The 13,084-nt window shown below is 44.1% G+C and overlaps 1 protein-coding gene and 1 pseudogene across 1 annotated transcript; both read right to left on the bottom strand.

The window, feature by feature from the left end:
• Positions 1-9,013: 9,013 nt before the first annotated feature.
• Positions 9,014-9,565, bottom strand: LOC145974583 (uncharacterized). Its single transcript, XM_083104497.1, has one exon. The coding sequence runs from the start codon at positions 9,563-9,565 to the stop codon at positions 9,014-9,016; it is 552 nt and encodes a 183-aa protein (XP_082960623.1).
• An 865-nt stretch (positions 9,566-10,430) lies between these two features.
• On the bottom strand, positions 10,431-12,750 carry LOC145974240 (uncharacterized; annotated as a pseudogene).
• Positions 12,751-13,084: the final 334 nt, after the last annotated feature.

Raw genomic sequence — 13,084 nt, 5'->3', positions numbered from 1 at the left:
AAATCCCAATAACATGTGGAGCGGTACGCAAAAATTGAAATGTCCATTCTCATAGGTCAACGGATCCCAGCCGGCGTTTTTCATAATCACGTTTCTATCGGTTGATACCGTTACATAGTTTTTGAGCGTAGTAGTTATTCCTACGTTTCTATTGCGATCAATCTCAACGCCATCGAGTTCGTATCGAATCTCATCGAACATGAATGCGACGCAATTATTTGCCAGTACCACATCACTTTCTCCTTCAACTGTTGCTCTGTTTTTCGTTAGTTGTCCCTCGATGTATAGGAAACTCTCATACGGCAGCGTATACAGATCCTGTTGTTGTATGGGTATTCTTATCTCGTCACTGTGTCCGAACGTTGTATTGGCGAACGGGTTGTACGTGTGAGTCTCGATCTTGACGATACGATTGTCAAAGATCGGTTCATCACCGATGTTGAGAATGTCGGTCATCGTTCAGCTGTTTCGCACCGCAAATCCCAAAGATTGTAAAAACGCAACGTTCGATGCGCTGAGTTTCTTTTTCTTGGATGATTTGATATTAGCGAACGTCGATGTTGTTGTTGTTGGTGGTGGTGTTGCTGGTCTCGTAAAGATTGCGTTATCTCTCACGTCTTTCAATCCGTTCAATACGAGCATCTCATACGTCGCATACGTACGTGCAATCTTACGGTGATCTCTTCTCCTCGAAAATCGAGCAATCGTCCGTTCTGGTCGACAACGCGTAACGTTAAATCCGTAATGCTCCGCGCGATGATCGGCAGGTAAATGATCAGGGCAGGCGTTTCCGATATCTTATATCCCGGTGGTACTCTCGGTGAAAATTCATGTATCATATGAACGAGTATGCCGTTGTTGTACGCACCCGCGGTCACGTTACACTCTATACGGATAATATTCACGTTGAGAATGTTAATCTGCATGTTTGATTCGTACCATTTTCGCGGCTCGAGAATACGATTCGAGAATCCTAGCAGCGATCCAATGTTGTCGGGTTTGGTAAAGTTTATTCTGTAGGCACATTTGATCTCGCTCCTCATTGTATTGTAATTAGCGCGGAGCACTATCGGATATTCACCATCTTCATAGTCACCGCCGTCAATGTGTTTCTTATTGCGATGTTTCCGTGAAATTGCATGTTTCAAAAATTCATGTATATTTTGCAACTCATACGATCCCTCGGGAATCGTAATTTCCTCGTCGTCTTTGTCAAAGTAAAATTTATTATTCGAGGAATTCACATTCGGTATCGTGTGATAAGTCTCAAAATCCGTTAGACCGAGCTCGTATTCGCCATCGCTCAAATCTACGGTGGGAAAGAAGTTTGCCGTGAGAACGCTACTCTTCCCAGTCAATGTGAACGTTATAGACATGTCGACGAAACTGTTTAACGAATACTGAGTTAAATAGCGCAATATCTGTCTTTAAATTCACATGCACCGACCGTTCCAAGAAACTGCAAGCACAATTGTCCGCAGATACTCTGATCGTAAGTTTGAACAGGTGTGTAATTGTACTGTATCTTCATTACGTTTCGTCCGAGATATCGCACCAATTCATTCGGTGGTCGAAGATTGCCGAAACTGTCGAAATATATAGCACGATTCCCCCTCTTTGCATACGTTACCCAATGAGTACCTGGTCCTTCGACGCTATCCAAATTTACGATGCCGCTCTCGTTTTGATATATATCACCGATCGGTAACGAGTTGCGCATGAAAACACCTCTAAAATATGGAATGTGCATACGTTTTGCCAGTTGTAGCAATGTTGGTAGTTGCGCCCTGCGGCATTTTTAGCGTCTCTTTGACGTTTTTTTTTTCTCGTTGAAGCTCCTCGTCCGTATTTGTAAGGAGCGAGATATAATCCGTGACCTTCCATAGCGCGATTGTGACGTAGCATCTCTTGCAACTGACGTTGCGCGGCTTTTCCGTCGTTCACCACTTTCGCTACACCAACCGCTCCACCGATCAGGGATCCGAGCGCACCCAACATTGGTAGAATCGGCAATACACCGCCGCATTTCGCTACCGGAAGTATCCGTTTCTTCACCGTTTTTTTCTTCGTCTTCGTCTTCAGACCCATACCGAGCTTCGTCTTGGCTTTCATCGTTGCCCAGACAGTTGTGGCGGCGGCTCTCTCACCGAGAGTCGAATCTTTCGCAACGATGCGATTCCGCGCTTTCTCAGCGAGTATCCTATCCGCCGCGTGTCTCTCGGTGAGATCGTTGCTCCGAGAGTATGCTATATCGTGTTCGCGACACGCCGCGTCCAATGGATTTATACCTCGATCGCCTCTGACTAATCGCTTTTGCAACCGCGTGCCTGGTCCGCAAAACTGATAGCCGGGAATATGGAATTCGATCGGAATTGCGTTTATCGCGTGATTTAATAGGCCTCTATCTATTTTCGTTGACATTCGCCGCAATTCTTTATCAACGGCGCCGGACCGTCGATGTGCGTTTCCTGCCACGGCTGATTGTAATGTTCGTAACAGCGACGATACGTCTGAACCTCCGGATCCGCTTTTATGTGTTCCGGAAGTTTGTCCCACACGTAGTGGACGTAATCACCGCACGTTCTCAATAAAACTGCTTTCGGCACAAATTGTAGCTGTTCGACGCTCAAATCGCGAATATCGGAAGGATTTGTTAGCAGGATGAACATTTTTTCTCTACTGAGCGACTCGTGATTTCGCGCACCTATAAATAGGCAGGCGTTCGATCCAATCAGCAGTGTTGAAAAATTGAGATTCGTATGACAACCTTTGACGATATGCGTGACAAATTGCGACGACAGATTACGATCAATGGAGGACAACGCGGAGATGCGCAGGTACGATGCTACCGACTACTATACGCGCGATCGTTTACGGCCCCTCGAATTGTGGTAAAACCAACGTTCTGATAAATCTACTGGAAAGCCCGCACGGTGTACGTTTCGAGAACGTATACGTGTATTCGAAGTCGCTGCAACAGCCGAAATATCGATATCTGGAGAATTTGTTGACGCCGATCGACGAAATCGGCTACTTTACGTTCTCCAATAACAGTGACGTCATTCCACCGAGCGAGGCACGTCCAAACTCGATTTTCGTCTTCGATGACGTGGCGTGCGACAAGCAAAATACGATAAGAGAGTACTTCTCAATGGGTCGTCACTCGAACGTCGACTGCTTCTATCTCTGTCAGACGTACGCGAGAATACCAAAACATCTTATACGCGACAACGCGAACCTGCTGATCTTGTTTAAACAGGACGGTACCAACTTGAAACACGTGTACAACGATCACGTGAATACCGACATGTCGTACGGGGATTTCAGTGAATTATGTCGTACTTGTTGGCAACAAAAGTATGGATTCCTAGTGATAGATAAGGACAGCTCATTTACGAACGGGCGATACAGAAAAGGATTTAACGTGTTCGCAAAACGATTAGTCGCTGCCGACACACTCTGTCGACATGGCTGAAAGCGATAATATTCGCGAGCGTGAAAAGATTGCGGGGGAGATTGAGAAAACGAGCGAATCAATCCGCAAGAAACATCGCGCTTTGAAGACCGGTAAGATCGACAACGATATCGCTGTCAAGACCCATTTTAGGCCTATTATCGAGCCACTACAAAAAATCGTCGACAACTCTAGCTTAATCGCGGTGAAAAACGAGCCGGAGAGTAACGCTGACGCTATAATTAAATCGTTAGCCATCAAGCGGTACAAGGAGGAAGAGGAAGAGGAGGAGGAAAAGGAGGATACGACACCGAAAAAGAGACAACGATTGAAGGCAAATCGTTTATCGACACCGCATACATCGGATGAACCTCTGATAACCTCCACACCGTCCGCGACAACGAGAATCGTACAACCCACGATACCCGAATCACTCGCAATCGAAAATGTTTTCGAAACCACAGGCAACCCGCTCGAATCACCATCTGTTCGAAACATGTTACAAACGTTGGAAGGTCAAAAAATGTTACGAGAGCACTTCGGGCCACTGGCTCAAAAGTACATGGGCGCTCTCCTTAGTGGCGACAAAAAAAAACCAGATCGATCACGTGTACGGTGTCTATTTCGACGAGAATGAAATGTGGCTCGGTAACAAATGATTCGACATCGGCGCAGATGACTCTATAATCATAGACAAAGTGAGGTACATTGGTACACCTGGATTATACGAGTTGATCTACAAGAGAATTCCCGATGATGACATATACACTGAGGAGGATATGCAAAAGTATAAGAGCATATTAATGGCGACGAGTGCGCATAAACGCCAATATGATGCGCAAGGTAAATTAAAGAGCAACAGGGGATACAAGTATAAACACATAATTGCACCGTTGATGTCGATCGAATCGAAAAAGAAAAAATGCGGTACGGGAGTATTCATGCCTCGCGCGATGACGCTAATCGACAATAAGATCGATTACGTGCACTGGGACGATCCCAACGAGCTAGTAGATCGTCTACGATTGCTCGACGCTTCGCGCCGAGCTGGCCACAACGCTCACGACAACGAGATCCTGTCGATCATTGATGAACTTCGCGAAGTTGGTCTTATTATAAATTAAACGGTGTCTCGACAAAACTGATCAGTTGATCGACGTCACTCGCATCGAGAAAAAAATGCCCAACAACAAATTTGGATTATTCGAACGGAGAAATGAAGCAATTAGAACAAGCGATCATTGGGGTAAATCGGTGACAAGTTACTTGCGTCAAAACACTCTGTGTCGCGTCGCTACGTACTATGACGCGAGGTCGCGCAAGATTCGCCGTGTAGCGCAACCTGAGGCTGATACCGATGCATACAGTCAACAAACTGTACGTGGAACAATGCGTTAAAACGTTGAAGAATCAGCAGAAAGAATCAGACGAGAAGCTGACTGCGTTCGAGAGGGACGTGCGAGCTTTGCAGACTGCGATAAACGAGCTTCGGCGTGCGATTAACACTAATTCAGAAACGGCTATCAACCTGTAATGAGCGGCTGTAGTGAACGGTTTAGGAGCGGCTATTGTACAATTATTAAACATCTGCAAAGGTTTATCGAACGGGTTGGGAACGGCTATCGAACAGCTATAAACGGCTATCGATCGGCTATCGAACGGTTATCGAACAGTTACGAACAGCTACGAACGGCTATCGAACAGATATGAACGGCTATCGAACGGCTATCGAACGGCTATCGAACGGCTATCGAACAGCTATGAACGGGCCAGGAACGTCTAGCAACGAATGATAAAACGCACGGTGATACTCGAGGCACACATCGTTTGATCGACGAATCGAAACAACGATGGATCGGTGATCGGGAATAACCGAGGAAGCGAAGAAACAACATAGTTTAGAGAAACGGCAGTTGGTGAACGAATTGCACGCGCTGGCGAGAAAAAATTTTCCCCGAAAACACGTCATAGTGCGGGGATACGATGACCTGTGGCAAGCTGACATTGTCGAAATGCGTCCGTACTCTCGTTTCAACAGAGGTTACCACTACATACTCACAGTCATCGATGCGTTGAGCAAGCACGCGTGGGCCATATACCACTCAAGAGTAAAGGTGGAAGCGAGACAGCTGACGCTATCGCCGAGATAATTCGAGATAGCAAAAGATGTCCGAAAAACTTACAGACTGATATGGGGAAGGAATTTTATAACGCTGACGTGCAACGGCTCATGCGGAAACATGACATCAATCACTATTCTACATATTCGGTATTGAAGGCATCGATCGTTGAGCGATTCAATCGCACGCTGAAAAACGACATGTGGAAGATGTTTACGCTGAACGGATCTTACAAGTGGATCAGCGCGTTGCCGCGACTCGTATCGGATTACAACGCGCGCAAGCATCGAACGATCGGTATGCGACCCGTCGACGTTACTCCCGCGATCGCTGAAAGACTCTTGGCTACTGTGTACAACCATGTAAATATCGCGGGTCCGGCGAAATTCAAAGTAGGTGACTCGGTACGCGTTAGCAAGTACAAAACAGTTTCCGAGAAAGGTTACACGCCAAATTGGACAACCGAAGTGTTTAAAATTGCAAAAGTACAGCATACTAATCCCGTAAGCTATCTACTGGAGGATTATCGCAAAAAATCTATCGCTGGAGCGTTCTACGAGTACGAGTTGCATCGCGCGAATTATCCGGACGTGTATCTCGTGGAGAAAGTACTGCGTAGGAGAGGTGACGAGGTTTACGTGAAATGGTTGGGATTTGACAATTCGCACAATTCTTGGATACATAAAGACAATGTGATTTAATTCATACAGTGTTTATTTTTAATTTTCTGGAAAAATATGTGTATAACATATATATAATATTTGAAAAATGAAAATTGTAACGATGCACCCCCGAATGCATCGTTTCCCGGCGAACACCAGCCGGAAGCTGCCGCCCGACGAACATCGGTCGGGCAATGGCAGAGGCGCAGTGCGCCCATTTTTTAACGTTTAGAGAACAACCGGGCAGGGACTCTCAACTATTGAGAGACTACCGTCGGGAGCCGTTACCGGCGGCTGAGAACCCGCGTTCGGCACCCCGAACTCCCCCGGGCGGACCCGAACCGCTCCGATTTTTACCGCCGCTCGGTGGGGGTAATTACCGAATACGCCGGCGCGGGTAATTAGCCGAGTATAAAACGGGCTCTCGACGGCATAATAGGACAGATTCTTGCGATCCTCTCAAGCGCCAAGCTAGTCAGAAGGCAAGCAAAGCAGCTCAGAGAAATCCTTGCGAGAATAACAAGGCCAGAAGGTAGTGAGAACGCTGCCTCCGCTGATCGATATCGGCGCCTGTGAAATCGCCTCCGAACCAAGATCCTTATCAGGCATCGCGCCTTCACGAGGTGGAACGAGAGCCGCCTCCGACGCTTGCTAGCGTCGCGACGCCTTCCAAAAACCCGCAATCCATCCGGGAATTATCATCAGACGAGCCGAATAGTAAATAAGATTAAAGCCGACCGAATTAAAGCCGAACAGCTGAGCGCTACGAACCGTGCATAAAAACCGCGACAAAAACACGCCCGACGAGTCGCAAGAAAGCGATAACGCGCCGATACCGGGAAACGGGCGAGTGCATCGCGCCCGGAAATAATTGGTACATTTATACACACACACACACTCGACACATCTGTACATATACATTTATACACGCGCATACACATTCACACACACACAACGCATCTGTACATATACATAGGAAACAATAAAGACTTATTGCACACACATTTCCGCGTTACCGAATTATTGATTCCGCCACCTGGATCCGACGGCTATCCATATAATTGCGTTTCCGCGGTACACGAAAAACCGCCCGTTACAAAATATATTAGGTACAACTTTGCTTCCGCCGTTTTTTTTCCGAAATTCGAGGCTTTATTGTAAAAAACTGGTTATACATTTATGATTCAAAGTATTGTCCATCGCTGGTCACTACTTTCTCCCATCTTTCGGGCAGCGTACGAATCCCGCGTTGAAAAAACTGGTCATCTTTTGAAGCGATCCACGAATCGATCCAATTTCTTACTTCTTCATAAGACCGGAAGTGCTGGTCAGCCAGGCCGCGTGCCATTGATCGAAACAAGTGATAGTCAGAGGGAGCAACGTCTGGAGAATACGGCGGGTGGGGTAGGACTTCCCATTTCAACGTTTCCAAGTATGTCTTGACCACTTTCGCAACATGGGGTCGAGCATTGTTATGCTGCAAAATCACTTTATCGTGTCTCTCGTTGTATTGCGGCCGTTTGTCTTTCAATGCTCGGCTCAAACGCATTAATTGCGTTCGATAACGATCGCCTGTGATTGTTTCAGTCGGTTTTAACAGCTCATAGTACACTACGCCGAGCTGGTCCCATAAAATACAGAGCATGACCTTGGAGCCGTGAATATTCGGTTTGGCCGTCGACGTGGAAGCATGGCCGGGATATCCCCATGATTTTCTGCGCTTGGGGCTATCGTAATGAACCCATTTTTCGTCCCCAGTCACAATGCGATGCAGAAATCCCTTCCGTCTTTGCCTTTCAAGCAACTGTTCACAAGCAAACAAACGCCGTTCAACATCTCTCGGTTTCAACTCGTACGGCACCAAATTTCCTTGCTTCTGAATCATTCCCATGTCTTTGAGGCGTTTTGAAATTGCTTGTTGAGTCACTCCCAATGATCGTGCCAATTCTTCTTGACTTTGACACGAGTCTTCATTAAGTAATGCCTCCAATTCTGCATCTTCGAAAACCTTCTCTCTTCCACCGCTATGCCGGTCTTCGACGTGAAAATCACCGTTCTTGAAGCGTTGAAACCACTCACGACACGTTCTTTCACTAATAGCGGCCTCACCATAAGTATTTGAGAGCATTCGATAAGCCTCAGCCGCAGATTTCATCATATTGAAGCAGAAAATTAAAACCTCCCGCAAATGACGAGAATTTGGCTCGTAAACTGACATTTTCAATCGAGAATAACTTTATGATGCAGACACAAATCGACTAATGTTTCTATGGGGTTATGTTGACAGATGCCCCAGTTTATTGCATGACGTCTATGATCTATTTATTTCGACCACTACTTACCGCTAAAGCCATCTATAGGAAAACGGCGGAAGCAAAGTTGTACACCTAATACATAAAAATCCTTATCAATATTCCTTGCGATAGTACATGTATTTTTAATATAAGATGTATGAGATATGCATTACATAAAAATATATGAAATATAAAAAATACCAAAAAATCTTTATTAATATTTCCTTTAGTAGTATATTATATCACACACACACACACACACACACACACACACACACACACATTTTACATTTTACATTTAATATTTGAAAAATGAAAATATACATAAAAAACATATGAAATATAAATGTGTAAGATATGTATTACATAAAACTATATGAAACATAAAAAAATACAAAAATATATACATGGTTATGTACAAAATATATACAATTAATAATAAACAAAATATACATTTATTTACAAAGGTATCCTATAATGTCCCTATGGTAACGTGTCAGTCGAATCAGGTACGATATACCGCTTGTCATCGTACGGACTCAGAGCAATTTTCGTCTCGCTGATCGTGTATACTTGATGTAATTTCGATCTTATACACGACTGCTGACGCGTCATTTCAATTTCTTCGTTTAAACACCGCGTGTAATCGTCAAACGTTATCGTTCTCGCGACAACGTTACTCTTGACACCTTTAACTTTCTTCGTGTCCTTTTTCCCATTTACTCGTAACGCGTACATCTTTGCTCTAAGCCCGACGAATTCGGTCATTATCGCACCGTTATTTTCATCCTTCATTAAACCCGGTACTTTTTTATTCACGAGCGGTATACCGTACGCGTTATCAATTGGATAATCGCTCGTATCAAATCGGTTGATATCGCGCCTCATGTTTTCATACACATCGACGCATTCGATGTGATATATTAGACTATCTGTGTCGGTGTACATTACTCGGCATTTGTCGCGATACAGAGGAAACATGTACTTGTGGTGAAATTCGTACAAGCACGTTTTAGAAATGTCTAGTATGCACATGCCGACATAGATTGGTTTATAAAATCTTACTTCTAGTTTGCGTAACTCTATGGCAATCAGATTCTCCGAAAAAACACTTCGACTATGGAAATTTGGTTTCGCTATCATTGCTTCTGCGCCGTATCGTCCGTCCCACTTTGTTAATAATTTTACGTCGACACGATTACGCACATTTTCCATCGTCTTGCCAAATACCGCGTTATTCATCAGTTTATATAAATTTTTTTCAAAATCATTTTTCGCGAGTGTTCTAAACTGTGTATTTAATTCGATATAACTGCGAAGCCACGGAGATTGTGTAAATTGTAATACGCGATGTATTTTTGTAACGCGAAGGCCGTGTCGCGTACATTGCTGTAGATTACGGTAGTGTATCACGTAACGCTTCTTATCGTATAATGTTGCGAGGAGTTTGTCTTGCCGCTTGCCGGGCGGCTTGTCGCGTGTCGGACAAAACGGAAGGTCAGTGTGCGTATCATGAAGATGTTGCGGGTACTCGAGATCGACTTCGAGGATATAACCCGTAGGCGAATCTAACGCGATCGATGCTACGCCAAAATTCGACACGTCGTCGACCCATCGAAAATCGGCATAGGGCAACGGTTGACACATTGCCCATCCGTATAAATTATTTACATCGAAATACATCAAGTACGACGATGGTTTCGATGGATCGTACGATTGTTGCATGTACTTGTTATTAGCGCGCGCGTTGGAACACTGACTCAGACCACCGCGTATACCGCGTTCGATAAACATGACCATGTCGATGTCGGTAAGCAATTCGAACGTAATCTTTGTATGCTTTAACATGGCATCCCACGTGTATCCGGGAAGAGTATAATAATACGCGGAGTCGAGTCCGTTACTTTTGATGCAACTATCGCGAAAGTTTTCGAAAATATCGGCTAATAACAAGACGTCGATTTTCAGGTACAAATCGCTATACTCGCCTAGCGTTCGAATGGAGAATCGCGTCCAGATGTTCTCGGCGTGCGCGTAATCGCTCTCGGATATAGTTTCATCGGTCAAAGAACTGTAAAACTATTCGCGCGGTGGTAAACACGTATCTTGCAACCTATCTACAGAGTCGACGTATTCGTACGGAAAGACGCCTTTCTGTGTTAATAAACTGAAATTTTCTGCAGATAAATTTTGAAATTCCGATTTTAAAATTTTGAGTTTGTCTTTGTCTAGATAAGATGCCAATTTGTCGAGACTTGCCGTAAGAAATTTGTATGAATCGATAAAACTTAATTTTATATCATTTTTCCAATTGTCTTGTGCAACTTTAACAGTTTTTGTAAACGATATATATTTTTCCTTGGTTATCGGAAGTAATTCGATTTCCCCTTCGAACGCTGTGGCTATATCCTCGATAATGAAATGCGCGTCGTAACCTGATAAATTATGAAAGACTATCGGAATATATAATGATTCTTTGTAATTTAGATTGCAATTTGAGTGCGCGGGACCCCTATATCGCCCGGTCAAATGACAATGATCGCGTACGCGTGTATCGTCTTCTTGCGTAAACGGTTTTTCGCATATATGACAATGCGTTGCGCTGTGAAATTTCTCCCACTCGTCCGATGTTAAATTTACCATGGAGACATTTGTAGTCATTAAAATAGTCTTTACACGTAACGCTAAATTTTTAAGTTCTTCGGCGAACCACGCGATACAATCAATACTGCGGCGAGAATGGTACGCGGATAACGAGTCGTCGAACGAACAATGCATATAATACGCTATACTAAATACCTTATGATGCTGATAATTTTTTTCTTCGTTAGTCTTTGTCAACGCACATTCCAAATCGGCATAGATCACAAATGGAAGCCGCTCTTTCCTCGTGTAGTTGTTGAACTCGAGCCACTTGTCCTTATCGCTCGGCAATCGGATAGCGCAGTCGTTTATTTTTCCGCAGTCTACCGTATGTGACTGCAACTTGTCCTCCGATCCGAAATAGTGCAAGCATCTGTAAAAGAATATTTAAATTAAAGATTTATGCAATGCATTATATTTTATAATTACATAAACTATTTAAATTATACGTACCAATCACAGATATATTTCTTGTGTTCCTTTTTACTCAACTGTGAACTGACAAGTCGCGATAGATTTTTGATCCATGCGAAATGTCCGACGCTGTTACCGTCTTCCACGTACAACAAGTTGACGTGCTTATCTCGTTTCTGCTCCGAAAGACGTACCGGGACAATGCTGTTCTCTTTCTCGATGCTGTACACGTTGATGGAGATATTGTTTATATGTTCAAACTTTTTTAGTTGGTTCAACGTCATCGGAAACTCAATATTTTGTACATTCAGCACTGTCGCGTAATGCGGGTACGATGATTCTCGTTCCGCATTCCTTTCTGCGGGATATAGAGCGGCGACCACTGCCCACGCGAAACACGCATTGTCTTTTGATTTTATGTTTATTACCGCTCTCTTCATCACAATCTCCCGCTGCAATTTAATGTGACATCCTGCGCGCATAGGATTATACTTATTTATATTTACAGTCAAATTTAGTATTCGCGACAATGCCCACCCGCTATTGCGTTCCTGAAATTCTTCCAGCGATGCTAGAGTGGGTTCGATAACGCGGCGTTCGTACCACTCGTGTAAATCGGATGTGTGAAAGAGTTCACAGTTTCTCGTATTGGTACTTTTATTTGCACGCTTATCACCCGACACAAATTCACCATTGAATATAGTGTTCACTTTTACACTGTTGTGTCTTCTTATAACGTCTTGTACTTGCTCGAGCACGATGTCTTTGGCGTCCTCGAGAAATTGACGAGGTTCGATATGGTTTGCGTTAATCACAACACCGGTCAGAATACGGTTATCGAACGCGGTATCAATCTCGCGCCACACAAGTTCATTTTGATGCGCGCTACATCCGGCACCCGCGTTATTGTCACCACTGTAATTACCACCACTGGGCATAAACTGTCTCTGCAATCGAGTCTTTGCACCTTCGAGTCGCGCGATCCGAGCAATCAGCGATTGTCGATTCCCGATCGATAATCGTGGTCGTTTGATCCGACTTTGCTCTTCCAGCGACTCGATGTACTCGTTGCATCGTTGTAGCCATGCAAAATATTCGCCCAAGGTGGCAATTTGGCTGGATTGCTCCACCAGGTCGCGTTCAGTCTGTTCGATGTTTTCCATTTTATATATAATCACACAATATATATAATCACACAATATATATATATATATATATATATATATTATCACACTTTCTGATAGAACACTATACTTTCTGACAGAACACTATACTTTTTGACTATACTTTTGCTATACCGACGTGTCGATGCGCTTTCAAATCACGTACTATGATCTGATGCGCTTCGATCCTTCTTATATTCAACCAACAAACTTTCAGAGATTGTTGGAGGCACAAAAGAAAAAATTTTTTGTAACTGAACCTAGGGTTGAAAATGTGTTGTTATCTCGCTATGATTCACAGATTGCTCGAAAAGGTCGGACCCCGAAATATCTC

Source organism: Camponotus vicinus, unplaced genomic scaffold (assembly GCF_025532165.1).
Source record: "Camponotus vicinus isolate PSW18456_S1 unplaced genomic scaffold, iyCamVici1.0 SCAF_7, whole genome shotgun sequence".
NCBI lineage: Eukaryota > Metazoa > Arthropoda > Insecta > Hymenoptera > Formicidae > Camponotus > Camponotus vicinus.
This window is presented reverse-complemented; position numbering and strand designations above follow the sequence as displayed.